General features: G+C 40.0%; 2 protein-coding genes and 1 long non-coding RNA gene across 6 annotated transcripts; 2 read left to right on the top strand and 1 right to left on the bottom strand.

Annotated features, from left to right (window-relative positions):
- The first annotated feature begins 2750 nt into the window (after positions 1 to 2750).
- LOC145904057 (uncharacterized) lies at positions 2751 to 16127 on the top strand. 2 transcript variants are annotated; one of them, XM_082992280.1, is made up of 11 exons: positions 2751 to 2885; positions 3240 to 3404; positions 4648 to 4854; positions 5644 to 10407; positions 10477 to 10603; positions 10820 to 11448; positions 11818 to 11922; positions 12474 to 13695; positions 14003 to 14056; positions 14232 to 14303; positions 14856 to 16127. In XM_082992280.1, the coding sequence occupies exons 2-11, from the start codon at positions 3240 to 3242 to the stop codon at positions 14924 to 14926; spliced, it is 7416 nt and encodes a 2471-aa protein (XP_082848406.1). In that variant the 5' UTR covers positions 2751 to 2885; the 3' UTR covers positions 14927 to 16127. The 2 variants fall into 2 exon arrangements, with proteins under 2 accessions (XP_082848406.1, XP_082848407.1); XM_082992281.1 differs by lacking the exon at positions 14003 to 14056.
- Positions 16128 to 17128: 1001 nt separating this feature from the next.
- On the bottom strand, positions 17129 to 17887 carry LOC145904059 (uncharacterized). Its single transcript, XR_014402713.1, has 2 exons — positions 17698 to 17887; positions 17129 to 17601 (listed from the first exon to the last, which is right to left on the bottom strand). It is a non-coding gene; the product is annotated as an uncharacterized LOC145904059 (long non-coding RNA).
- A 394-nt stretch (positions 17888 to 18281) lies between these two features.
- Positions 18282 to 21701, top strand: LOC145904058 (DNA-directed RNA polymerase III subunit RPC7-like). 3 transcript variants are annotated; one of them, XM_082992283.1, is made up of 7 exons: positions 18282 to 18365; positions 18648 to 18776; positions 19090 to 19219; positions 19970 to 20078; positions 20138 to 20205; positions 20672 to 20751; positions 20924 to 21351. In XM_082992283.1, the coding sequence occupies exons 2-7, from the start codon at positions 18657 to 18659 to the stop codon at positions 21083 to 21085; spliced, it is 669 nt and encodes a 222-aa protein (XP_082848409.1). In that variant the 5' UTR covers positions 18282 to 18365; positions 18648 to 18656; the 3' UTR covers positions 21086 to 21351. The 3 variants fall into 3 exon arrangements, 2 of the variants coding, with proteins under 2 accessions (XP_082848409.1, XP_082848408.1); XR_014402712.1 differs by lacking the exon at positions 18282 to 18365 and adding an exon at positions 21432 to 21701 and having other exon boundaries at positions 18637 to 18776; positions 20924 to 21316; XM_082992282.1 differs by lacking the exon at positions 18282 to 18365 and having other exon boundaries at positions 18637 to 18776.
- Positions 21702 to 25147: the final 3446 nt, after the last annotated feature.

The raw sequence follows: 25147 nt of genomic DNA on the forward strand, positions 1-25147 counted from the left end.
AAGGAAATAAAGTCAAGTTTCAACTTATTTGTAAATCCAACAAATCAATCCCACCATACCAGATAATTTTTTTTATCCCATTGGGATTTAGGTTATTCTTGACAGGGATTCCAATTTCTTCACTTGGATTTCATCAAGCAAACTTGAAGGAGATATAGCGACACCACACGAACGTTTTTTTTGCGATATTTTTTTGTGGCTGGCGCTAATAAGTTATTACGTGTTAAATTTGTCATCGTTGCCATATTGCCAACTCTTACGGTTCCATGTATTAATTATTCAGCCTAATTGCCACACCACTGCAGTCAAACACTTAACTCGCAGTACGTTTGTGAAGTTTACAATTCAAGCACACTCCTGGGTTTGTTTTGTAATAGTGCCCAATGGTTATTGTGGCGATTGCTTCAACTATGTACGCAAGTGCATGCTCCGGCGCCGAGTTAAATAACTGCTAGTTGTTTGCCAACCATTCCAGCTATAGTTGGTAGTATGTTTGCAAATTTGAAAGTCCCAGTGCTGTTTAATGAGTTATGTGTGTGTATTTACTGATAAGGAGCTTGCATAAACTACTGATGGCCAAGGAATTGCAGCAGGGTTACGACGGCAGAAAAAAACTTGGAACATTGGCAATCTAAAACTAAACTTTTATGATAGTGCGCCACAATGCAGTTTGTGCATATTAAATTTTCGCACTTGCTGTGCACTCCTTGACGCCTAATTAAAAATGTGAATGTCACTAATCCAGGAATATGAAAAATAGCATTCAAGAAGGACCAAGGAGGTTTTATGCAAACTTAATGTATTGTTCCTCATAGTTGGTAGCTTCCAGGAAATGACGTTCTTCCACCGTGCTCTTCAATAGACACAATTGTGTTATACCAAGCTTGTTTATAGCAGTGGTTCTCCACATTTGTCAAACAAATTTTACGGTGTAGTCAGTCTAAACTCATCAACATAACCAAACGATGTTTTTAGATACTTTTTTAACAACCTTTCGTTTTTGGCAACTTTGGACGTTACCTTGGCCATAGGTAGTCAATTCGTCTCATCCGAAATCTATACCAGCAATACTGCATATATATGACTACGTCTATTATGACGTCAAACTTCCCACAAAGGGTTTTGGAAAAATTATCAGTGTGACATCAGTGAAATAATGTTGGAGAACTAGCACTGGTCTATTGGTTTTTGTTCAAGGGTAACCAACAGTTAATTGCAGCCCTTGTTACTGTAGCCACACATGGTTTATATTTTAAACAATGTAAAAGCCTACTCATTCGTTGTGTTGGCTTGTCATAAATCTACTGTTGACACAGTGCCGTGGTGAGCCTTTTACTGTGTTAAAGAGCTAGTCAATTATTAACCATATGCTCTTAACTGAAATTTTTGTATCGCACAAGTTATTGTGCAACATATTGTAGAAAGGTCTACCAGGCTTGCGTAAAGGTTTCCTTTGTTTTTTTGTGTCGGGGTATTCCTTTGATTTGGTCTATAATTCGACCAATCCAAATTTTGTGACTAATTCCGCAGTCAGTTTTCAGCTCAACTAGTACTTTTATATGGTATGAATCATACTCATTAGTGACTTGTCCATATCCTGACAATGCAGCAAGCAGGAAGCTGGGTCGTGACGTGTGATTTCACTGTTTCTTCGTTGGTTGCGGGTCAGAAAGGTGTACAGTGCCAATGGTGGTAATTTTCCTGTGAAGGAAGCGTCATTCTTTTTACCGCTGGTTAGCCACAGGTGTTCGCAACCAGTATTTAACCTATCTCTTGTTTTATTGCTTACTTTACGCTGGTTAAGCATGGCAAATGTTTAGCCAAGCCAAGCGGAACTGTTTGTGGCCAAAGGGCAAAACGACTGAAAGCGTGCATACCTTGGGCTGTTATTTTTTTCAACCTATAAGCGCCGTCCCGAATGTGGGTCGCTGAACCTTTGGCAGTCAATTTACGTCAAATTTTAGCCCAAATCTGGATTGATTCTTGTCTAGATTTATTTTATGCTTCGCACCTAAACTACGTTGTTACATCAGTTTAGCTCAAATTGTACAGTTGATTATTAACAATGTGATGTGTCAAGTACAAAGCAATGGTTTAACGCGGGATTTATAGACTTACTGAAGGCAAAATAAGTTGTTTTTAGATAACAAATATCTTAATGTTTACCAGTTCTCCACTTTTGTCTGGGGTTTTCAACGACTAGCGCTTTTAGGTCGCAAAAGAAAAAGGTTGAGAAGCGCTGCCTTAGGCCTTCAGCCAAGCGTTTAGGAAAGCCTGTTTTGTTTCGTTTTACGCCTTTCACGGTGCTGCTAGCTAATTCAGTGTTTGTGGCGCAACACACAATGTAAGCTTAAGGCACTTTATAAGTAAAAGATGCAAGTGGCTCGTAGATAAACTAAGCTAAGTTAAGCTTTGTTGAATATGCGTCAAGATATATGCTTTGGATTTTAAATGCGAAATATACTTGTTTTCGCTACATGGGCATTGTCGTTCAGCACAATGTTTCCAGGTTTGCATAGAACTAAAAACAGCCTAATTTTGTTGATAACTAATTTGCCAGTAACCTCAGTGTTGTAAGGCAAACATTTAGGTCTGTAGTTAAACATCGCATGTATAGGATAACAACTTTTTCATTGAGCTGAAATGCTGAATATCATGCTGCCCCTCTGTGCGTCACAATGGCAGTGTTTTGTTTTAAATTCCTACCTATCAGTTGCTCGCGTCCGTAAGTTTTAAGTGTCTTTTGTTTGAAGCCTAACCTTTCGCTTAAGTGTGGAGCTAATATAGTGTTGATCATTTTCGAAAGGAACTGGCTACGCGGTCACAAGGGAAGGTGTTCATATGGCAGTATTCCGTGATGACTGTCTGTTTGCATTATTTAGAAGGTACATGTTGTTTATTTAAACACCTGAGCTTTAGTATTTTGTTTCAGACTTTTAGTATTGCTGTTAACCTATATGCAGAGAATACATGCCGTCGTTTCAGGTTTATTCCAGACATTTATTTAAACAGTTCTAGTAATTCATTTTCTTTGTTTATATTAGTAGGTCACAGTAGTTTAGTTGCTTGCAGTGCTTGACGAAACCTAACAGTTGACCTATTCTATTGTATTGTCAAAATTTGTCAATTCAGGAAGACATTCAGCCGACCGCATCTTTTATTTCTCCGCTGCAGCAGTTCTATTCCCAAAGCATTATGGCGTTTATTGTACCATGCCTGTAACAATATCTTTCCAACAGATGCCGTTAGAATTGCAAAAAGGAAGCAAAATGGTTGGCGATGGCAAAGGACACCGTCTCAACGAAGATTTGATTAAAGTTGAATATACAACATGTGCTGGTGTCAGATTGCCTGCGTATCAACGCAAAGATCAACAAGTGATTCCTATTCGTGTTTTACATGCGGTACGTATTTGCAATATTACGAGTACTGGGTTACCTTCGTAACCATTAACATTTTTTATCATACCACCAACGATGCGTAGGACGTTTGCCTTGACTAAACGCAGACGTGCAACAAATCATTATTCTAATGGTGGGTAAAACGATATTTTATGACAGGTTGAGAAATAATAGCAGGAAGTCAAACAAATTTAAATGTGCAGAGTGGCTGCAGCCGTTTCGAACTTTATACAATACTGTTGGTGGACAACAGAGGTCTTTTGTTAAGGCTTAGGCGTCAGGCGGAAGAAATCTCAGACGGAGAAACAGTGGGCTGCGCGTTTTCGTGCACGCTTGGATACACTCGCGTGTGTGTGCACCCACGCGTACACGAACGCGGGCACACACGCACGCGCGCGCGCGATCTCTGACAAACAAATGTAAAAGACTGGCCTCTGTAAAGAGAGACGTGGCTCTCTGTCACTGGGCTTGTTTGGCAATTATAGCTTCCGATGCCTTTATCAACACATTAAAATGTGTTAGTTTACAGGTAAGTTGCGCAACATGTGGTGTGCGAACGTGTGTGTCGGAGCGGGCGTGTTTGAGTGTTTTGTTCGCCTGCCAACCAGTAGGTTGAAGGCATTGCGCTAAAAAGTTTTGTGTGGGCGTTTGTCTGGAGATTACGCAACGGTTTTGCTATTTATTACAGAAGAGCCAATTTTCGAATATATTAGGTTTGCTACATTTGGCACAAAACTATATTAAAGCGGTTTCTATCTGGAGCTTTTTTTTGGTTAAATGTACCTTATGTGCAAGTTCTTAAATGTGCCATACGTTGTGCGAGTTTTCAACATCAGTTGGTTGTGTGTAGCGTCATATTACACAATGTGTCTAAATTTAGGGCCACCAATTTTCACTGCGCGCTGTCAAGCAACGCCTTACTGCTACGACCAATTCATAGATACTTCCTGATGTCGTGACGTAAGGTTCAGTGCGCCTCGTTGTTAGCAATTGTCGATTGGTGCTTAGTCACGCGGAAAAGTTTATTTGCGCCAATTTCCTGTCTGCTATTTGGTTGTTGGCTAAAATACTTATTCGTTTGTAGTGCTGGGAAGAGTTTTCAAGAGTTCTATTTATACTTTTTTATTTTTTGTGCATAGTTAAAAGCGTGACGGCAAAATTGTGTATATGACTATGGATTGTTGTAAACTTTTTTTGAAGTTTTAGAAGAAATGTTGAAAGCTGCATGAATTTGTTTGTTTTGCAGACTATTTTTTCGGAGTTTGAATTGGTTGACGTGGAATATGTTATCGAACAAACAGTCGAAACTTATCCAATGCGTCCACGTCAAGTACGAGCTTATAATATTTGGCTAACTGTGAATCTACACACTGAATTTGGAAAAGGTTTTACAACAAAAACAAGGTCAAAAATCGTTGCAAGCGATAAAAGTTGTAATGTCATCACGACTGAGGTAAGTTCCAGACATTTACGGTTGTTTCTGATCCTACTATTGCTATTTTTAGATTAAATATTAAGTTTTGTTAAACTACAAAAATGTTCAAAACATTATTTTAAAAGCCAGTGTAGAGCTAGTTTCTGTTTCTATTCAAGTAACCAATATATGTTTTTTAAGGACGATTTCTCAAAGAAAGTAAAATCTTTATAACTAAAAAACAAAGTTAATGTTTTTAAGTTTCATAGACACAAACAAAATCAGTTTGATAATATATTTTCTACTTTTTGGCAATAATTTAGGTCGAAATATTAAACAAACATTACCATCAAGCAAACATTTTTTTAACCGTTTTGTTATTCATTTTATTGCTCAAATTACATTACTTTTGTTGCTATTGTATTGTATAATGCTTGTCAAGTTATAAAACAAAACACCTGATTATACAAGAAAGGCGTTCCAACCAATTTAACACAAAACTTCAAAGTTTAATTTTCTTTTGTTGCTCGTAAAAGTTGTGTTTTACTTGGTCAAACTGTGACTATATTGCTTGCTTGTGCACAAATAACCAGGTTATTTGCTGCACCTGAAGAAGCGAGATCAATCTCGCGAAAGCTCGTGCTAATAAAGTGGTTTCATAGTCAGTCTCTTATAAAAGCAGTGCGCAAGCAAGCAATATGGTCATAGATCAGAGACTGACACGGCAAATTGAAGAAATTGGTCAAACTGTGTAATACCATTGGCCCAAACTCATTGCAGAAATGATTTGGTTTCTTGTTTATATTTTTTATATTTATATTCATGCAGGAGTGCCAGAAGATTAAAAATATGATCCGATCTCGCGTGGAACAAAAGAAGAAAATAAAATCCCTGTCGGACAGCGTTAAACGTGTAAGTGTCAACAGTGGAAATGCAAAGCCTGATTGTGGTGTGGTTAACTACTCAGACTCGGGACAAGGCTCGACCGACTCGAGCGATACCTCCCCATCCCGTAAGGTAAAAACCAAAAAACAGAACGGTCAACGCAAAACAAATTCAGCTGACAATGACAAACGGTCGTCACACCGACGACATTCAAGATCTTCATCGAACCATTCATACAGCAGATCTGATAGAAGTCATTCAAGGAATTACAGGTCGCGATCGAGAAGGAGTTCGGAGTCTTACACTAGCTGTTCATCTCTATCTCGCAGTAACAGCAGCCGCTCGCGCAGTCGCAGCAGGCGTACCAAACGATACAAGTCCAAACGATATCGATCGCGATATAGCAGGTCCGCATCGGTCTCCACCAGAAGATCTAGTTCAAGATCAAGCAATGACACTTATTCAAAGTCGCGCGATCGTTCGCGAAGAAGTCGTTCTAGAAGCTACGCCAGATCGCGGTCACGAAGATCTTACGACAGGTATGACAGGCGAAGTTCGAGTTACAACAGGCGAACGCCCAGTCGCTCAGATTCGAAGACAAGGGATGAAACAAACGATTACGGGCGCCGAACCCATCACCACCGCTACTACTACGGTTCGTATAGGTCCTGGGAAAGAGACTCTCACAACACTTTGTATACAAGTCGAAACGGACGCCGAAGCCACGACGATAGCAGAAGGGACTACAGTGGGGAAAGAAATATTTCCAACAACTATCATCGGCCGCATTATGATTACTACCAACACAGGCGGTTTCCGAGATCCGATACGGACTCGGATGAACGCCAAAACGACAAATTATCCTCCTATCCAACGTATAGCGAAAAGCATCGGAAAGCCAGCCATGACACAAAAGAAGCCAGTACTTCAGAGGGTAACTCGAAACATAAATCACGTAAAGTTAAAAAAAAGAAGAAGAAAAAGAAGGAAATGCGAAAATTTAAAGGAAAACCGGTTCAGTCAAAAGAAAAGGACAAAAGCGAAACCGAAACGAAACGGTCTGTGAGCCCTCAAGAGGCAACTGACGTCAAAGTAAAAGAACCGGAGGTCGGTGAATCACCTAAAAGTCCAGTGCTTGACGAGACTGATGATGAACGCAAGACAACAAATGTGCACGAGGAAAATTCACAGGCACAGTCAGTCAACCTAAACAGCGCTGAAATAAAAGTCAAATCGGAACCAATGGAAATGGAGGAAAGCGGTGGGGAAAATATCTCTGAATTTTTCGGCCCTCGGCCGCCCGTAAAACAGCATGTGGTTAGGAAGTTAACCAAGCTTTCGTCACCGTCCAGTTCTGACACAAGCTCGTCTGAGTCATCCGAGCGACACGAGTCTGCTCCGACCACCACCAGTGAAGACGAATCAACTTTACAAATGCTTCGGGCTTTGCCTGCAAATGGTCCAACGTCGGAATCTTCTTCAGACAACGAAGCAGCGGACAAAAATGAGACAGATGAAATTTCGCCATTTAAAGCCAAAGGAAAATTCAAACCAACGACATCCGCCATTCTACCAAATCCAGTGCCAGCAGTTCCACGGGATGTCGTGTCACTTGACATTAACCGTCCCACATATGCTGTCAACATGCCAATCTTGTTCACACCTTACATGCTCTATCCGGGCCCCGCTGGTACTCAAACCAACATGCCAGGAAGTCATTTGCAACAGTTTGCCGCTTTCAAACCGGTAGCAGTGCAACAAAATCAACGTTTGGCACATGTTCCACCTAGTTCAACGTGTGTTGCTGCGCCGCAATCCCTTGATTTGCCCAACTTGGACCAAAGCAATAATGGCTTTACAGAAAACGCCAACAACAACAATAAGTCATTTATAGGCGCTGCAGAAATGTCGAGTATGTCGTCCAAGCAATCAAACAACTTGAAAACTATTGATCATTTAACGAACCATGTCAATGCTCATAGCACGAAAGTACAGCACACAACTTCCAGTGATTGTTCGTTCCCGGCTGTTAATACGCCTGGTTTTCAAGATTCGTCAGAAAAGTTTCGCAGTGCCTCGCCGCAATTTCGGAACAGGCTACATAGTATAGTGAACACCTTCACGAAACAGAGTACAAAGTTTGATGACGTGCTTCCGGCAAGGGCAAGAGATGAAGATGTTTCAGATTATCGCTGGCGGTTTGATAAGAATAATCACAGTGACCGTGAAGAACAATTACACGCTCCTACCTACCATCAATATTCTTATTTGGGGCAGAAGAAACATCGATTATGGTTGCATCGAAGTTCATCAAACAGAAAAGATTTCTGTAATAATGTTTTTGATCAGGACTCTAAAGTAGAGGCACCTCACCAAGAGGTAGAAGAGAATTTGGCAAAATTAATATCCATTATTAGGAATACCACCAGCACTGGGAGTGGTACTGATGACAGACAAAAAAAGATGGAACGCAAACAATCCTTTCATTTCGACCTAGAAGATATTAGCGATGCTCCTTTAGAGTTCAGTGACGACGAAATTACAAACACTGGCAAAATTCATGCGGATCAGCTAGTTGACGAACATGTGAGTATGGAATGGCCTTTTAGTGAAACTGAAGGAAGTCGTTGGGGTTCAGATGTATTTCGGGCACTCTGGAATGCATTTGAAGAAAAAGCAAATGAAATCATTACTAGAAGTTCACCGCGTTTACTAAATAAAGATTTAGAAACTGCACGCAGAAACTCTGTGGAATCTTCTTCGTCGAAAACTGATGACACTGAATCGTTGGCACAAAGACCAGCGGAAGATAATGATCCGCAATTAAAAGTAAATTCTACAGTTAACACAAATTTACCAACTGGTTTAGAAACACCTGTCAATCCTGTGTGTGAATGTGTGGCATTTCCAGTTTCCTCGACTTCCGTTGCGTTGGTTTCTACAAGCGGAACCGAACCTACATTCCAGCTTACCACAACTGCGTCCACAGGCAACACGTCGAAAGAAACAAGCACTCCCCAGCCAATTATGAGACAATCGTGGAAGAAAAAGCTCTTGGAAAAGGCTATTGTTGATACAGTACAGTCAATAAATACAGTCCCAACGCCGTGCGCGAACTCCGACCAAACATCCCAAAGAGCCAAGGATCAAAGCAAAACTATCCCAGATGAATCTATGCAGTCGGTCAGTGTCAAAGAAACCGAAGCGTCTAAGAAGACGACAAAGACCGCACCTACTCGTGGCCGAAAAAAGCGACCGGACAAAAAGTTCGAAAAAAGAGTTATGTTAAGGCGAAGGGCGAAAGTCAACTCGGAGTTAACAGTTGGTGACGGTGAAGTGCAGAAAACAGTTGGTGATGTAGAAACTCCAAAAACGTCTGAAAGTTGTGGACCGATACTGAAAGATATTTGCAACACTGATGCTACAGAAAGGGGAAAGGATGCACTTCCTCGAAAGCACGACAAATCTTTAGAAGAAACAAATCACAATGTCAGTGAAAAGTTTGCACAAAACCTGGCAACTGAGCACGAAACCCCTTGTGTTAGTGGGTCCGTAGATGAAGAAAACGTAATAACCACAGAAACTAATTCAAGCCCCACACCCGAAATCGTAGATCATGAGCAATTGTTGGAGACCAATTGCCAACCAATATCAGACGTACAGTCCACTGGTTCAAGTAATCTCGAACCGATGTTGTGCGATGCCAACGATAATCGTCCAGAAATATACACAGACAAGGAACCAATTGACGCAACGGCCATATTTAGGTCTGCCAATAGTGATGGGACTAATAATGAATGCAACAATTCAAAACTGGAAGCGCGCGCAAAAGCTTTTAACTCTGACAATAATGGCAAAGAATTCAACACACTGAACACTAATTCATCTAAGGTTGCAGAAAATGGTGAAAATTCAGGCGACGATAGGGCCGTTACCGATAAGAAAAATGGCAACATCGCATCCGACAATCGCATGGAAGCTGTTAAAAACCTGAGCACTTTTGACAAGGTAGTTTTGAAGAGTTCCGTTGACAAACTGGACAAAGCTTTCGTTGACCGTTCTGGAGATTTAAATGATCCAGGCCAAAAGCAACATAGTAACAATATCAAGGTGGCAGTTCAACACCAACAGCCGCTTGAAACAAATTCCGGAGTCCTTGGAACAAATCAAGTAAAGGTCATAACTTCGGTATCGGGCAACATTCAGAATTCAATCAAGCCTTCAAAAAATTTTCAATCATCTGAAGCCAATGCTGAGAAACTCGGCTCAAAACAGGACGTCTTAAACCCAACCGTGATGTTAAATGATTTTGCTAAAACGTACAAGCTGGATGATCTGTCCCGTCCATTACCACGGCGAAAGCCTCTTCCATCAATATCATCAGACGAGGAAGAAGTTCAGACCAAAGAAGAATCTGAAACTGTGAGCAATATATCCCGAGAAGCTGTGGAGGAAGATCAAGATCCGGAAGAGGAGGATTGCGTTTTTCTGTCGGTTCTCTCCAACAAGTTTAATTTGAAAGAAACGGTGTTAGATGGGAATTCCCCCAATCCGCCCAAAGTGGCCAAACAATTGGGCAACGGCATTGTGAAACAAGAAATCGCATCACCAACTGACGTTTTTCAAAGAGAAAAAGTTAAGGTGCAGCCAAGAAAAAAGGAAGTTAAAGATTTACATCCAGATGAAAGCAGTGCGAAACGACAAAAGGTATATTTCGGTTTAAACTCAAAACACCATTTGGTTTCGCTGGTTTGAGCATGGTATTTTCTATTTCAGTTGGACAAACACACAACGAACATGAACCCACATTTTTCTCAGACAGGAGAGTTACAGGAACGTGCCCTAAAATTTCCAATGGTTATCACGAATGAATCGAATTCAAACAAATCAAAGGTTTCACTTGGTATGTGTTTGCCGTTTAACAAAACTATTGGTTTGGGTAATTTGATTAAAAAAAATACCACAAAATGTTAACTTTCTTTTTGTAACTGAACTGAAAACAGAAATGTGAAAATAAGAGTGTGAAAAATAGCAGTAAAAAAAATCTTTTCGAAATGTGGTGTCAGAAAATGTTCTTTAGCTGTGTTGAAAAGTAATCTTATTAAACTTTTGTTTTCAGGATCATCCTTCCTGCCCCAAAACCCATTAAACACCATTTCATTTCCGCCGCAAAGAGATTTCAACACCACTGGTCATGACACTGAACGAATTGGTGAATATAACCCAGAACCACATTTTCCGCTGTCACATGACACGACTACAGGTATCGCTACAACGGAAAGCAGCAAACATCATATACCAACTATTGGCTCGGTATCCAGTGGTATACATTACCACGGCATCCTTGAAGTTGACATGCTAGTGCCGTTTCGATACATCAAGGGTGTCCGTTCTTTTGGCTTGCAACCAAGCAAATACAGAAAGCGTCGAATTGCGTACATGCAAACGCAATTGTCATGCAATGAACCTTTGGCAAAACCGCTGCCTCAACGTGCCGGTGTCACTCAGCTGAGAGTTCGTGACGTGGCCTTCGTGATTGGGATATCTCCACAGCAGCTTTACACCCACCTGATCTTCTCCAAAATTCCCATGTATCCACCGTTGGAGTTTTTCCGTGACATTTACTGTCGAATATACGGCCGCGAAATATCACAGGAAGTCCGTTTGGAGAAAGAGCTCGGTCCAATGGAAGACCCGAACCTCGACAAAATGTTGCACATGGAAGACTTCTTGAAAGTCATTCTTCCGGTTAGTCAATTCATGAGAAAATTATGCAACAAAAGTATGAAACAATTCTGTGTAACATGTGTGCCTTGTAATGTATAGGAAACAAGGCATATGTCAGTCATAATTGTTTTTTAAGGTTTTTTTTAAGTTTAGCGTTAAAGAACGCCGTCCATAATATAGAACGTAAAAAGTAAATTTTATTTTCCAAAAAAGTTTGTATAGTAATGAACATAAGTTTTGTCTGTTGGTAAAAGGTAGTTTTTTTGTCGTTTTTATAAACTCTGTTATTGATTTGAGTATTCCGTTTTTATTGGGTACTCATGTGGTCGTTTCGTAATAACAAAACATTTCACCAAACCAAGTTTTCTAATTAGAAAAACACAATTTTAGGATTTTTATGATAAGCATTTTGGAATCAAAAGCAACCAACTTCCAAACTTCGTTAGTGTTAAAACCTACCAACCAATCAACTTCATCGATGATAACATAACTGAGGTAATGTTGGCATGAAGAAATTTTGATATGAATTGTGTAATTTTGTTTTTAAAATTTTTTTTTTAAATATATTGTGATTAACTAGTTGTTAACTCGGTAGACATTAAACTTATTTGTTTTTAGCTGAAATTTAGTGAATTTACATGAATGTTTTTCATCATTTTGTTCGCATGCATTAAATTAATTTTCTTTTTATATTTACAACTTACAACACTTATTAAAATGAGAACCAAGGCAACTTGAAGATAAAACCTTTGTAAAGATAACCATATTAAAATGTATGTATTTAAATCATTGCATGCCATGTGTGTTTTTAATAAGTGGAAATATTGTCGTATGAGTAAACAGTTGCCGCAACGAAGTTATTTCTAACAAAATTTCTTTGACAAAAATTTATTTAAAAAAAAATGTTTACTCATTTTTTGATTCAATACGGTACGTTGAGAGTGATTGCTATCAGCTACAATAACAAGTGATTAAAAATCATATTTTTTACGTGATATGTAATATTTGGCGCATATAAATAACACCAGCAAACCAATCTTGGACAGATGTTTTCAACATCGTTCTCGTATAACATGCTGCTAATGGAGTCGGATGCAGAGCTTAAGCCCAAGGTCCTGCGGAAAGGAGTTCCGCAAAAGCGAAAACAGCGATCAGTTCCAAACAGCATCGAACAGTCTAAGAAAGGAAAGACTGGGGAACTGGTCAAAGTGCAAATAGCATCCATTTCTCCCCCTCCGACCATGTCCCAAAATTCCGTCCATCCGATCAATTCACCAAGCATAAATTTGGCAACGCAACCAGTAGTCAATATTTCCACACCTCGACTTTATAACCCGGCGTCTTTACCTGCTTTGGAGTCCGTTCACAACCAAAGTAAGGTTTGCGCAGGGTTGTCGCAACCTCTGCCCTCTTACTCCCCCTCCTTGATAACTTCAATGGGTCAAAATCAAAACCGCGCCTTGCCATCTTACCCAGGTGTTAACTTATTATCTGGACATACGGCACCAATGACCATCCGGTTTACCATGAATACTTTACCGCACGGTCAATCGATGGTTAACAACCATATTCACCATGGTTTATCCCTCATGGCACCACACAACCACCAGCAACGGTTAGGGACCCCGGTAAATCTTACGCAACATCACGTTGCCTTACCAAACAACCAATACTTGGTCAGGTTGATGAACCAGCAGGACTCGCAGCAAACGGTGGTGCGTTCAGAAACACCATCTCAACGAACACCCATAACGTTGGGATTCGATCGATCAATAGGTTGCAACAGCCCTTCACTCGGTGCCAAGTTTGTTAGCGGCAACGTGGACCACTTGGACGACGCAAATTCGTCGCAAATCACGCGCGAGTATCACGAAATTTTGCAACAGATCGAGACTTCGGAAAACGGTCCCAAGTTCCAGCAAACCGCATCTGTAAATGGCAACAGCAACGGCAACAACAATGTTGTAACCTTGCCTTTCGTAACAGCGGATAACCCACCTTTACACCCATCGTCCACTTTGTCCAATTGCTATCCAGATAGTAAAACGTCGCGTTCAAACTTTCGTGATGTTGAAATTCCCAGTGACCTCCAGGTTGCGACAAACTACGGGTTTGAAGGGGTTAAAGGCGATATTGCCATTTCATCGGTGTTTTCATTAAACCCAAGCGAAAGTCACAAGGACGAACTGAAAACTACTTCGGAATATTTGAGTAGCGCGAATCTACGGACAAGTGGTGAAGAAACCGATACCGCTCAGGAAAGTTCAGGTATAGGTGATCTCATTGTATTTACTTGATCTCAAGATTTCAAAGGTTTGCTTTCGATTGTAGTTGAACGCTTGAGATTGCCAACCGTAATTAATTCTGTTTCCTTGTTGGCAAGGAAAGTTTTTGTTAAATTATCAGATGTGCCGAAAGAAAAACTTTTTCAACATTTAGCTATTTCACACAAATCGCACTGTGGTGATTAATTTGTCGAGTAGACCAGTAGGTTTCTTCCCGTTAATTAATTCTTTTTGCATGTTGAACGCAATGATGCCTTTATTCATTTTGGTTTGTTTCTTCCTGTGTGTAGATACGAATAGCGTTGGCGCCAAAATCAAAAGCATCGTCCAATCAATCCAACACGGTATGTTCAAAATAGTGCTTCGTGAATCTTAATCGCCTTGCGCCTTTTCGAATATTTTAAAGCTGCATGTCGTATTTTTCAACCTGGCGTTAATCTGTGTGGCTTGGCGCAGTATTTTACATTTGGTTTGTATAAGTTAAGATTAGCAATCTTAACCCAGCAATATCGTTTGCAGCTGATGAAATATGTCCCGACAACGGGACGGAACTGTCAAAGCCAAAGCGTCGTTACTCACGACGGACGCGCGGTAAGATTTCACTTAAAAGTAGTTTGTATGACCAACTACGAAAAAACTCACAATCGCTAACGTGGAGAAGGGCCAAGCTTCCATGTATTGATCTCATCTTTGTTTTGAACTTTCGGTTTCCTCGAACAGAAAAACCTTAGAAGAGGAACCGAAACAGAATAACAATAGCCCTTCGTAGCCATGGCAGATCTTGCCTGCTTTGTTTGCTTAATGATTCATTGCACTTTCCTTGTTAACTTTGTAGTGCGTAACAGTTAGCTCGTGAACAATTGATCGTCAAGTTGTTAAATGCGCCTACTGCATACTTTAGGTCATGATACTGCGTTAGTTATATTGTTGAAATTGGAAGTTTAAGTTATTCGTCCATAACGAGACGAACATTGTTTAGTTATATATTGTGTGTGTTTTCCCATGTTAAAACTATTTTGATCAAAATGTCATCATACTTTTCTTCATTTTGTTTCAAACCTCCACTTTGGTAATTTGATAATATTTGAAAAACTATCATCTGCTTTTTTATGTTTCCTGCATATTAAATTTTACCTTGCGCAGGTGCAGTGAAAGCTACCGAGCTGAAGACGGTTGTAAAAAAGCTGTCGACCCGCGTAAAAGACAAAAGCTGAACATTGACTTACTGAGTATTGCCTAATGAGATGACATTAACCGCTGTTTCATGGTTCTGTGCAGTCACACCATCCTCAATACCGGCCAAATTTTTCTTTTCTTGCCTCTGGATGTAATTCGAAGATGTTTAAACGAAATCCATGTGCTGGATGTAAGTTAGGCCGGATAGTGTATTGTATTATTTGCAGTGAGATCATTGGACGTTGGACAACTAGTGATTGACTATAGCTTATCCAGTGTGGCTGAATCTTGATTGGAAAGGAAGTAATTTTATTTCGAAGAACAAATCATCTGTTGCGATAAATGGAACAAACAGCAGTCTCGAAAATGATTGTGCCAGCGAAATTATTTAAAATGCGTGCCGACCGTCGTTGTGATTAATTCGGTGCAGTAAGGCAATGCATTAAACACATTAAACGCGACAGCTTCCGTTACAAATCGCAACCCTGATCAGACACCTGCCACAGATTGACGTTTAACCTGTGCGAAACTCTGAAGTGAATTCATGTTTTTTTTCTTCTATAATTAGCCTTCTTATTTCATATGCGTGGTAATTGACAGGCAGCAGGCGTGATTAAAACCATTTAACACTAAACGATTCTCCCAGTTACTATTTTAGGCCGAGGGAATCTCGCGCGCAATGTGTGTGTGATGGTATGCGCTTGACTGTCTGTTCCACACATCCCAAACGCTGTACCTTATTTTTGTTTTGTACAAAGCTATCAACCCTCGCAGGTGCGGACAGTGTGCATCAAAGCATTGTTGTAGTGCTACGTGTTTGTGTAGTTTTACCGATAATGTGGGTTTAGAGAGTTGCACTGCCTTCCAGCACCCCGGCGAACAGCAAATTTATTGTACTACTTTTTACTCGTCTTTGTTTTTTTTTGCCAAATTCCGATTGGTAATTCGGGCATTTCGGTATACTGTATTTTACCATGTTTGAAACACATGCACTACACCAAGCAGATGTCAATATACAGTGTGTTAATTTCTTGACAAAACGATGTAATCGTGGGTGTTTCTTCAAACGAGTTTTAGTTCCATTCGTGTATTTGTCATCGTTTGCAGTGTGTTTACAGTATGCATAAAATCCCGCTTCTTCCTTATTTAATTGCTGTGAATTGTGTCCATACAACGACTTTTTTTACCATTCTGTCTTGTTGCTCAACCTTGTTTTTAAATACACCTTGTGTAAAATTATATTTCTTGTGCGTTGTTTGACGTACTATTGTCGAAATGATATCAAGACATTATGCTTGACTTGCAAGTTTCAAAATTTAAATATGTTCATACAGTGTTTCCCAACCGGTGGTACGCGAAGGCATTCCAGGTGGTACGCGAGCACCTTTCCGTAATTTACGGATATAGTTTGAATTCCAAAAATCGTATGTGATCTCAAAATGTTTGTTACTTCATCCCCTGGGCCTAGGTTACTTTGTGACATTCAACTAGGTGGTACGCGTCGAAATTGTTTGACCTCCAAGTGGTACGCAACCACAAAAAGGTTGGGAATCACTGTGTTTACACAATATTATTTGCCTGGTGGCACTCATCGTTGGTCATTTTTTTGTCCCCAACCTTGTTATAAACTAAATCGTCGCAAAAGGTATGCGGAACAGAAAATTTTAGATACGAATTAAAAAACCACCAAATCTTTTGCAATAAAACCTGAATTAATTGAAAAACGTTAGGTGCATGAGATGGTAAATAGTTCACATTTACATCAACAATATTGCACGGTTAATCGAAAGCCGTGGTGATTGTGTGCTCATTCCTCAAACACATTGGCGATTTACTTTATTTAAGAAATATACTCGTTAGTTCCTGCCTTCGTGGTGACATTTGTTCACGTTTCTAAGACTGAAATGTTGCATATTTGGAGCCAAAAGCCCCAAAACGATGAACTTGCGTGTCAATGTCCGTCCTCGTGCTGCAGTTGCATCAGCGTGTATGATACAGAAGTTGGATAGGCCTATTGTTAGTACTGCAGGTAATAAATTGATAGTTAAACTAGATAATTGCAGCAATTAAGTCAATGGAACAGCAAAATTTTATTAAAGTGCAAAGTTTTAAAATATAATGAACGAGTTTTTCGGTCTATCTATCTCTATCATAGTTAAGCATTTCATTGACATCCAAGGAAATGAATGTTCTCCTTCGAGCTCATGTAACACAGAAGATGCTATAGTGTGGGTATGATGAAAGTTTTACACAAAACCACTGTAAAATGGTGAAATTTTATTGTTTTATCAATTTGGAAAAGAAATCATTTAAAACGAGTTTTTAACCATGATCTTGACCCATAAACAAAACATGCATGTTTCTGGTGCAACAGAGTAAACAGCTAACAAATAAAATCTTCTACATTTTCATGCCAGTCAATACACGTGGCAGGAATTCTCATTTAAAGGTCAGCCCAAAACAAACACCCAAAAAACAATATAATTTTTAAATACATAGGTATTGGAATACACAGGCACCCCTACACGTTAAGTCAAACACAAATTACAGCAAAATTGCATCTTTTGCAAACATTTAAAAGCCTTTATTCATCACTTTGATTGCTTTTCCTTTGCCTCTTTCTTCCTTTTCTCTTCAGCATTAGCAATTACTGTTGGGGCTTTGCGACTTGGATCTTTCACATGGTGTTGTGCAGATTCTTTTTTTGTTCTTCCTGCGAACACAAAATATGTTGTAAAAAAACTCTGCAACCTTTAGAATTTTAGAATACTGTAGCAAATAAAACAAAAATCATGTTGTAGGTGCATACCTTTACCCCCGTGACCAGTCAACTTGTCTTGTTCATAGTTATAATGTTCGTACTCATCTGTTTCTTCCTGGAAGCCACCTGCTGCTGCTTGTTCTGCCATATTTTTTGCAGATTCTGAGTTTTCCTTCACAAATCTTTCCAACAACAACAGTTTTACACTATATCCCTGACCACACCTACAACTTACTTTAACCTTCATAAAAGTATAAAAACTTATATTTCAAAAGAAATGAATTGCCCTTAAGGGACATTTGTGCTAAGCCACAAAGGGTCAGCTGTGCTGTGAAGCCCTCCAGTCAAGTCAAGTGCCACATAATTGAACAACTAATGGCACGTTGAAACCTAAAAAATCCTCTACAGCGTTACAAAATAGGCCCTAATTTTTTTTGATAATACCAAAAATCATTAATATTATACAATAATTTTCAATATATTTTAATAAATAACAATACGAATTATTATACTTTTCGGCTTCTGGAAGGAATACGCAGATAATAAACAAATTGTTAACTGTACTGTTACGGATTAAAAATTTTAAATATCACGTGGCAATCAGGAGCATCACAACATAGAGAATTTGCTGAGAATCAACGAAGCATTGCAGCTACAATTGTTGTAACCATCACTTATCATTAGTCGCTTAACTTGTGCAAAGCAATAAATACAAGGTAAACCATTTTATTATGTGGTAGTTTCCAGCTACAACATATGTAAATGTTTTTCACCGTATCGAAGGTAACGTTTCGGAAAGAACTTACAACGCTGCTAAGTCTGTGACTGATGCACTGCTCACTGCTGCATCAGCGATTTGCGTAAAATAAAGGTTTTTAAAATATTGTTTGTAAGAAATCCACGTTTGTTTGATGGCCCCATTACATGTGCAACACGAAAATTAAACAGAAATGTGTTTCACACTGTATATCACTTCATTTTGGGTGTTTTGTTAAAAGCTGGTGAAAATGTCTCGAGGAGGTCGAGGTAGAGGTCGCGGGAATGTGACATTCAACATGGAAGCGATTGGTTTTGGGAAAGGGGATGCCTTGCCACCACCAACTCTTCAACCACCTCCGTTATATCCGGTAAGACATGTTTACAAGATATAATTTGTTGTGCTGTAGACAAACTCTTACAATCTACCATTGACTTGTTATTTCTCACACAAAATATATTGCCTTGGCGTTGGTAAAAAGCAGACATGACCAAATTGTGTCATGGAGCCATTACAAATGACTTTCAAGACCATGCGTTTAAAGACCAAGTTTAGTGAATGATCAAGCACACTGGTAACTTTAGCAAATGAGCTTAAGCTTGTGTTGCATTTTCAGCATATATTTTGTAGGCCTCTTGTGTATGTATATATGCCTTAAAATTATACATACATATATTTTTCAGGCACTTCGCCAACCTGCATTGCCACTGTTGTCTGGGGACGACGTGAATTATATGCTTGCCCTAAAGAAGGAATTTATTCAAACTATGAGAAACTCACCATATTACATACAAGCGGAAGATACCAAAACTGGTTTGTATCACAGAAACCCAATAAGTAAAACCCTACCAATATGAATTTAACAAACAATTGCCAACTGGCTAGCTTTGTAAAAAAATGTCTGTTCCTGATATGGAGTCATTTGCTTCCCCTAGTTGTTGTAATATTCAACTGTGTGTTACTGCTGTGTGGATGTTAAACTGCCTCAAATAACTAATTTAATGATGCTGGATTATACTTTTTATTTGATATTCAAAACAAAAAATATTGAAAGTTTCTGATCAACCAAATGCTGCTTTTTGAGACAAGTACATTTGTTTATTTATAAACAAGCAAGAAAGCAGATTACTGCTTTAATTTACCAAGACCTCATAGGTCAAAACAGTGCGTGCACTACTGACAGCAGCTCAATGATTGTTATAGCTGTAGAGCAGAATAAATTGCATCCTATGGCCGAGCGTTTTGTCCCAAAATATTGATAAAATCATGCATAAGCCACATTTTTCCTATGATTGCATTATACATTGGCCTACATCATTTTAGTACTTTGTGCAAGATTTTGAAAAAAATCCTTTTTTTGTTGGGCATTGAACAATGTTTTGTTGCATATTGAATAACTTTGCATAATTTTGCAAGAAAAACTAATGTTCAGAATGCATCAAAATGCCTGATAAATGTCAAAATGCAAGTGTTGTTGAGGTATATATCAAACCTATTCTAATGTTTTAGTCTGTTTAATGTTTAGTTCTAAAGCTTGTAGTTTACATTAACTTGATGTTATAGATGTTGATCGATATTCGGATAAATACAGAGCAATTAGGAACACTGACAATACCATCGCTTGGAAACCAGATTGGAAGCGATTACCAAAAGAGCTACAAATTGCTGTTAGGTTGTTAATGTTTCATTATTGGCTTGTTCACGCTAAAGTATGTTTTCAATGCATTACAGAAAAAAGCGTAAAAGTAGTTCCACAGCTGTCCCAAATGTATCAAAATCAAGAAAAAGATTGGTAAATGGTGAGTTTTTTTCAGCGTCTTTTAGCAATGTTTAGAACTTGTCTAAAAGATCATTGTTTATACACAGCTTTTGTGTTTGCAATATTGTGCTCGCAACGCTGATTGCAAGCATATTCCCCAACCCTATTTGGGAGCGAAAATTTGCTGAAAAAATTAAACCATGCACCTTGCCTGGAATAAGTGTTTCGCAAAGCACAGACGGAGAAATGGTCGGGAGTTTTGCGTAACGCATCATGCTATGTAATTGAATAATTCATTTGCCTACCCATATAGTATCCGCGTTGTGTGGTGCAACAAAAAACAAAAAAATCACCGACAGCTCAATTTGCTGTCACGTACGTGACTACTGATCAAGTTGGATCGTCTTTCAGGGAAAGTTTTATGGCTGTGATTTATTAAAATATCGGGTTACATCGGCTTGTATTAGTCTTTTTGATCAAATGTGTGTTTCATGTATGCTTTTAAGCGGATGAAAGCGACATAAAGGCGAAGTTGGAGGTACTTGAGAAAAAAGACGCCAGTGCTGAAAATCAAGGAAGTGATGAGGTACGCTCAATTACCGGCGCTTGTGATCGATTACGCAGTGAAAGTGTTGTAATTTATTGCTGCCTAATTATCTTTGTGCAAAACAAAATGTCTCTAAGCGACTTGTTGGGTTTGTATTAACCTCCTCCGTTGGGAGTGTTCGGCGATATCTTGGAAAATAATGTCTTTGAAGGAAGAAGATTCGGAAGCAGGAGAGGAGGAGGAGGTGGTGGTGGAAGATGAAGACGATAATGAGGAGGAAAACGATTACCTCACATCTTACTTCGATAATGGCGAGACTTACCTCGACGAAGAAGAAGACAACCTGGATGAGAAGGAAGGTGGAATTTATTGAATTTGTAAACGACGTGAAATGGTTTCTGTCGTCCTCGGGTTTAAGGGATTCAAGTTGGTTGAAGTAACTTGGCATAACTGACTGTAAGGAAGGGCTGTGGAATAAACTGGGAGTTTTACCTGACGTGCAAATACAGCGGCCAAGTGCTTCCCGAACCTAAAGCTGAATTTTGGTTCAGAAATACATCAGGCATGGAAACGAGACGCTTTGCACGGTTTTATGTTTTTTCAAGTTTGCTTTCTTTTGTCGTAAAGCGGCTTGATACAGAACGGTGAATAAAATGAAACGAGCCCACAAAGAATTTGTTGTTTGTTTTGTGTTTATTTTTACTTGCGGAACTGAAAAGTGCCTAGTATTCACTTCAACAATGCGCGGGCCGGAATGTCAGGAATACCTTTGTTGTGCACTCTTTACCACAACTTTATTGACAAAAGCGGCCGCCATTATAGTCGTTCATTCAAATGCTTCAGTGTTTTAGAAGCTCGGGCTCAGCAGCAGGGTATTGTTCCTGCCGGTGGCGCACAATATTTATGGAGGACTACCACCACACGGGTTTTTCCCCGGGGTTAGTGAGGTGGTACAAGCCCACTTGTTTGCGTTAGCACACTGTCGAACATCCGGGACTGCCATGGATTGGTATGTGAACCTCTTGCGCCACCTAACAGTTTCCCCACAATATTTTTTATTTTCCGTGAGATAAACCGAACGTTGTTCGCATGTTTTTCTTATGTAGCCCTGCATATTCCATGACGGGCCCTAATACTAAATACATATGCGACATGACGGTGCGCTCCTAAACGAGTAGGCTTCTATAGTTTCAAATTATTTTTGCCCCAAATAGGCCCACATTAACGAGCTCAATCAACATGTATGTTACAGTTTATAGGTTTACTATTGTTTCCATTCTCAAAAGCTACATGTTATAAGATTTAAATGTGGCATTCTATAATTCATTAGCACGGCTGGGTAGTTCGCGGCAGCTGTGTAGGACTTGTGGTATATGATAGAATTAAGGTTGCCACTTGTTTGAAGGAACTGTGTCGCCTTTTAATCGGCGCATTCTTTGTAATATCATAATTTTTACGGCAGCGTGTTTTTTTTATATATTCTAACTATATCCGCAAATTACGGAAAGGTGCTCACGTACCACCAGGAATGCCTTCGCGTGCCACCGGTTGGTAAACACTGACGTAGACGTGAAGTAACTTTTACTCAAAGTCGCAAAAAAGGTCGGCCAAAATTTTAATCTGTTGCTGCGTGCCAGTTGAACTCGGGGGAAAAAAAGATTTCTGAGATGTGGTTTTGATCATGCATTTATTCCCGCCCGTTACATGAAACAAGGAAGGGAAACGTAAAGAAAGTTACATTCACCAAAGCAACACACACTATATGAAGTCATCCGAAAACACCATATTATAACTCATACCGGTACATGAGACAACCAGCTAACCAACATTAAAATACCCTTTAAATACTTAACCCTCTCCCCGCGTTCACGTCACCGGGTCTCTGGAAACATTTTGTAAACAACTATTACCGGTAAAGAAACCGGATGGTGACGCACGCCACTTGGCGGAGGCTACAGTGAACTTGACGTCAGGACAGTTAAACACCAACACATATCAGTTACGGGACATACATACGTCTACGGGCTTTCTGTGATAAGGCTTTGCAAACTAAAAAGGCGGCGACTGTACAGTGTAAAGCAATAGGATTGTGTCGCGCGACTGCCGAAAACCCCGTTCCCCAACCAGGGCCAGCGACGTCACGCGACTGAAAGGACAGAAAGGGAAATGGTATGTGGCAAGTTTTCGCCAGAGACGGAAAAACGTCCCCAGATCGCTTATGTCCGTCAGGTTAATAGCTGCCGGAAAAAGGTGCCAGAGATAAGGCCACCAGAACATTCATGGGACTAATGCACTGAACTTGCAGACCGACTAGTTTTCGACGATAGCCGGGTGCAAATCAGCGCTGAATTGCTTAGTTACGTCGTATCGATCAGGATAAAGTGCCGTCCGAAATCCATTCGCGCTCTCCAGTTGCCATGCATGCCGTGTGTAAAATCAGTTGCACCAATAGAACCTTGTGGCAGTCCCGCCAAAATGACTGCGTCTGTGGTTTTTGTACAAAGGCATGTTTATCGATGTTTGCAGTCGTCAGGTGAAATGTTGACTTTCGGCATTGGAAACCGTGACGTCGAATCGGCCCCTCGATTTTCGACCACCAGCAATCCGCACTCTATTGTGATGTCAGAGGAAGAACGACATCGCGCGAAGCAAAAAGAACAGAAAGAATGAGAAAAGCACGACTAAACAACTAAAACAGGGCGGGAAAATAATATAAATAAAAGAGGGGGGTCAGTCGTGGTTGTGCAATGGTAAGACGAACGCGTGGCATCTTCGACAAGAGCCGACAAAAAGATTACGTTACAATATAAATATGTGGCAAATAACTGTCATGTAAGGCAAACAAAGTCGACTCACTTTATCCACTTAAAACACATAGTACAAGAAAATACACTCTAGAAAAATATATTAGACGTGAAAGTAAATAGCTATAGAAAAATTAAGTTATACAAACAAGAACATCCTTTACACCTTGTCGTTTATCGTTAGGTTTACTCCTTGTTTTGCTATAATATGGCAGACCAGCGCACGCGATACGTCCACCATGCAAGTCGTCAGCAGTAGGGTCAGTCCGTCAGTTTTCTGTTTGTTCCGTCAGTTTTTACAGTATGGGTTCAGCACCGCATGCCGAGGAGTGACACGCGCACTCTAGCGCCACCTCATACACGTACACCTTACTCGATCCGTCTGGACAGAAGAGGTCAGCTGTGCGTTTTTCTGTCTTCACCGTGCTACAGCAGGAACATTGCTTCTCGAAGGTTCCTGCCTCGGACGAGAACACTGATGCGCTGGTACACGCTCCTTCGCACATGGTCACGTTGACCTTATCAGAAGAGCGGCATCCGTCGTGTTCAAGTTCCTCAACGTAGTCGGTAACTGGTCGACACTTGCTCTCCGGAACGTTTCCTGTAGGCAATTACATTCGTTTAAAGTATGTTTCGTTTTTACATATGAACAAACTAAGGAACCACAGGGACTTACTTGTGAGACATACAGTACAGCAACCATCAGCAGTCGTGACGATGTTTTCGGGTTCACAGAGTGGATCGAGCGGAGCACAGGCTGGTGCACTACATTGACTGTAAACCTCGTTCGACACTGGATCGATCAAACACTCACACGTGGTACAAGAGTCGTCTGAGCGTAGTAACCAGCGTTAATTTTTGTTGGTTAAAACAACCACCCATGTGAAAGAAATATGTGGACAAAATATGGCCAAATACACACTTTAGCACAACTGCAGCTTTTCCTCACAAGCATACAATAAAATCGTTTCCCCCAAAAAAATTGTTGTTTTAATTTTTAATCAAGCTTAAAATTCGCACATTTAGGTAAACGAATGTTCAAAGCAAAGATAGTTTTCTCACCCGTCGCCACCCAAGTCTGTCCAGGGTGATACTGTTTGCCCTCGAAGTGACACACAGTTGGCACGCAATCGCCACAGCATTGTCCAGCCACTGGCACGTACGTGTATCCGGAACTGCAGCTCGGACACTTGAACGCGGTGCATGAGGTTTCGTATTCGCCGTCAAGGTTCGTAATTGATGAGCAAGTGCATTCAGTGCAGATGTCTTCTTGCCACGTCTCACCTAATAAAGGCCATTCAGCGCATGTTTAACCCTGACGTTTATTTTAACTTGCAAGGTAAGATTTTATGCTGGGTGCATTTGTCTGTCCCTGAATACGATCCACATTTGGTTTGCTGCTAAATGACCGTACGAATAATAGTAACCATTAGGAAAAATAATCTTCCACAACATAATTTTAATGGCAATTTCCTGTAAAGTTAACCCAATACCAGATTCATTTAGTTTGTTTTACATAACAACCGACTCAGCTACGATTACCCGATTTCCCCAATATGGTATTTCCACATACAATTAAGTAATAAAATCGCTGTGTAGTCTCAGTAACTAATCTACCGCATGCAAACAAG

Source organism: Ascidia mentula, chromosome 5, assembly GCF_947561715.1.
Source record: "Ascidia mentula chromosome 5, kaAscMent1.1, whole genome shotgun sequence".
NCBI classification, from domain to species: Eukaryota; Metazoa; Chordata; class Ascidiacea; order Phlebobranchia; family Ascidiidae; genus Ascidia; species Ascidia mentula.

Coding starts and splice junctions, on each gene's coding strand:
- LOC145904057 (XM_082992280.1), top strand. CDS start 3,240: ATGCCGTTAGAATTGCAAAAAGGAAGCAAAATGGTTGGCGATGGCAAA. Junction 4,855..5,643: donor GTAATGTCATCACGACTGAG/GTAAGTTCCAGA, acceptor ATATTCATGCAG/GAGTGCCAGAAGATTAAAAA. Junction 14,057..14,231: donor CGTCCAATCAATCCAACACG/GTATGTTCAAAA, acceptor TATCGTTTGCAG/CTGATGAAATATGTCCCGAC.
- LOC145904058 (XM_082992283.1), top strand. CDS start 18,657: ATGTCTCGAGGAGGTCGAGGTAGAGGTCGCGGGAATGTGACATTCAAC. Junction 18,777..19,089: donor AACCACCTCCGTTATATCCG/GTAAGACATGTT, acceptor TATATTTTTCAG/GCACTTCGCCAACCTGCATT. Junction 20,079..20,137: donor GAGCTACAAATTGCTGTTAG/GTTGTTAATGTT, acceptor AATGCATTACAG/AAAAAAGCGTAAAAGTAGTT.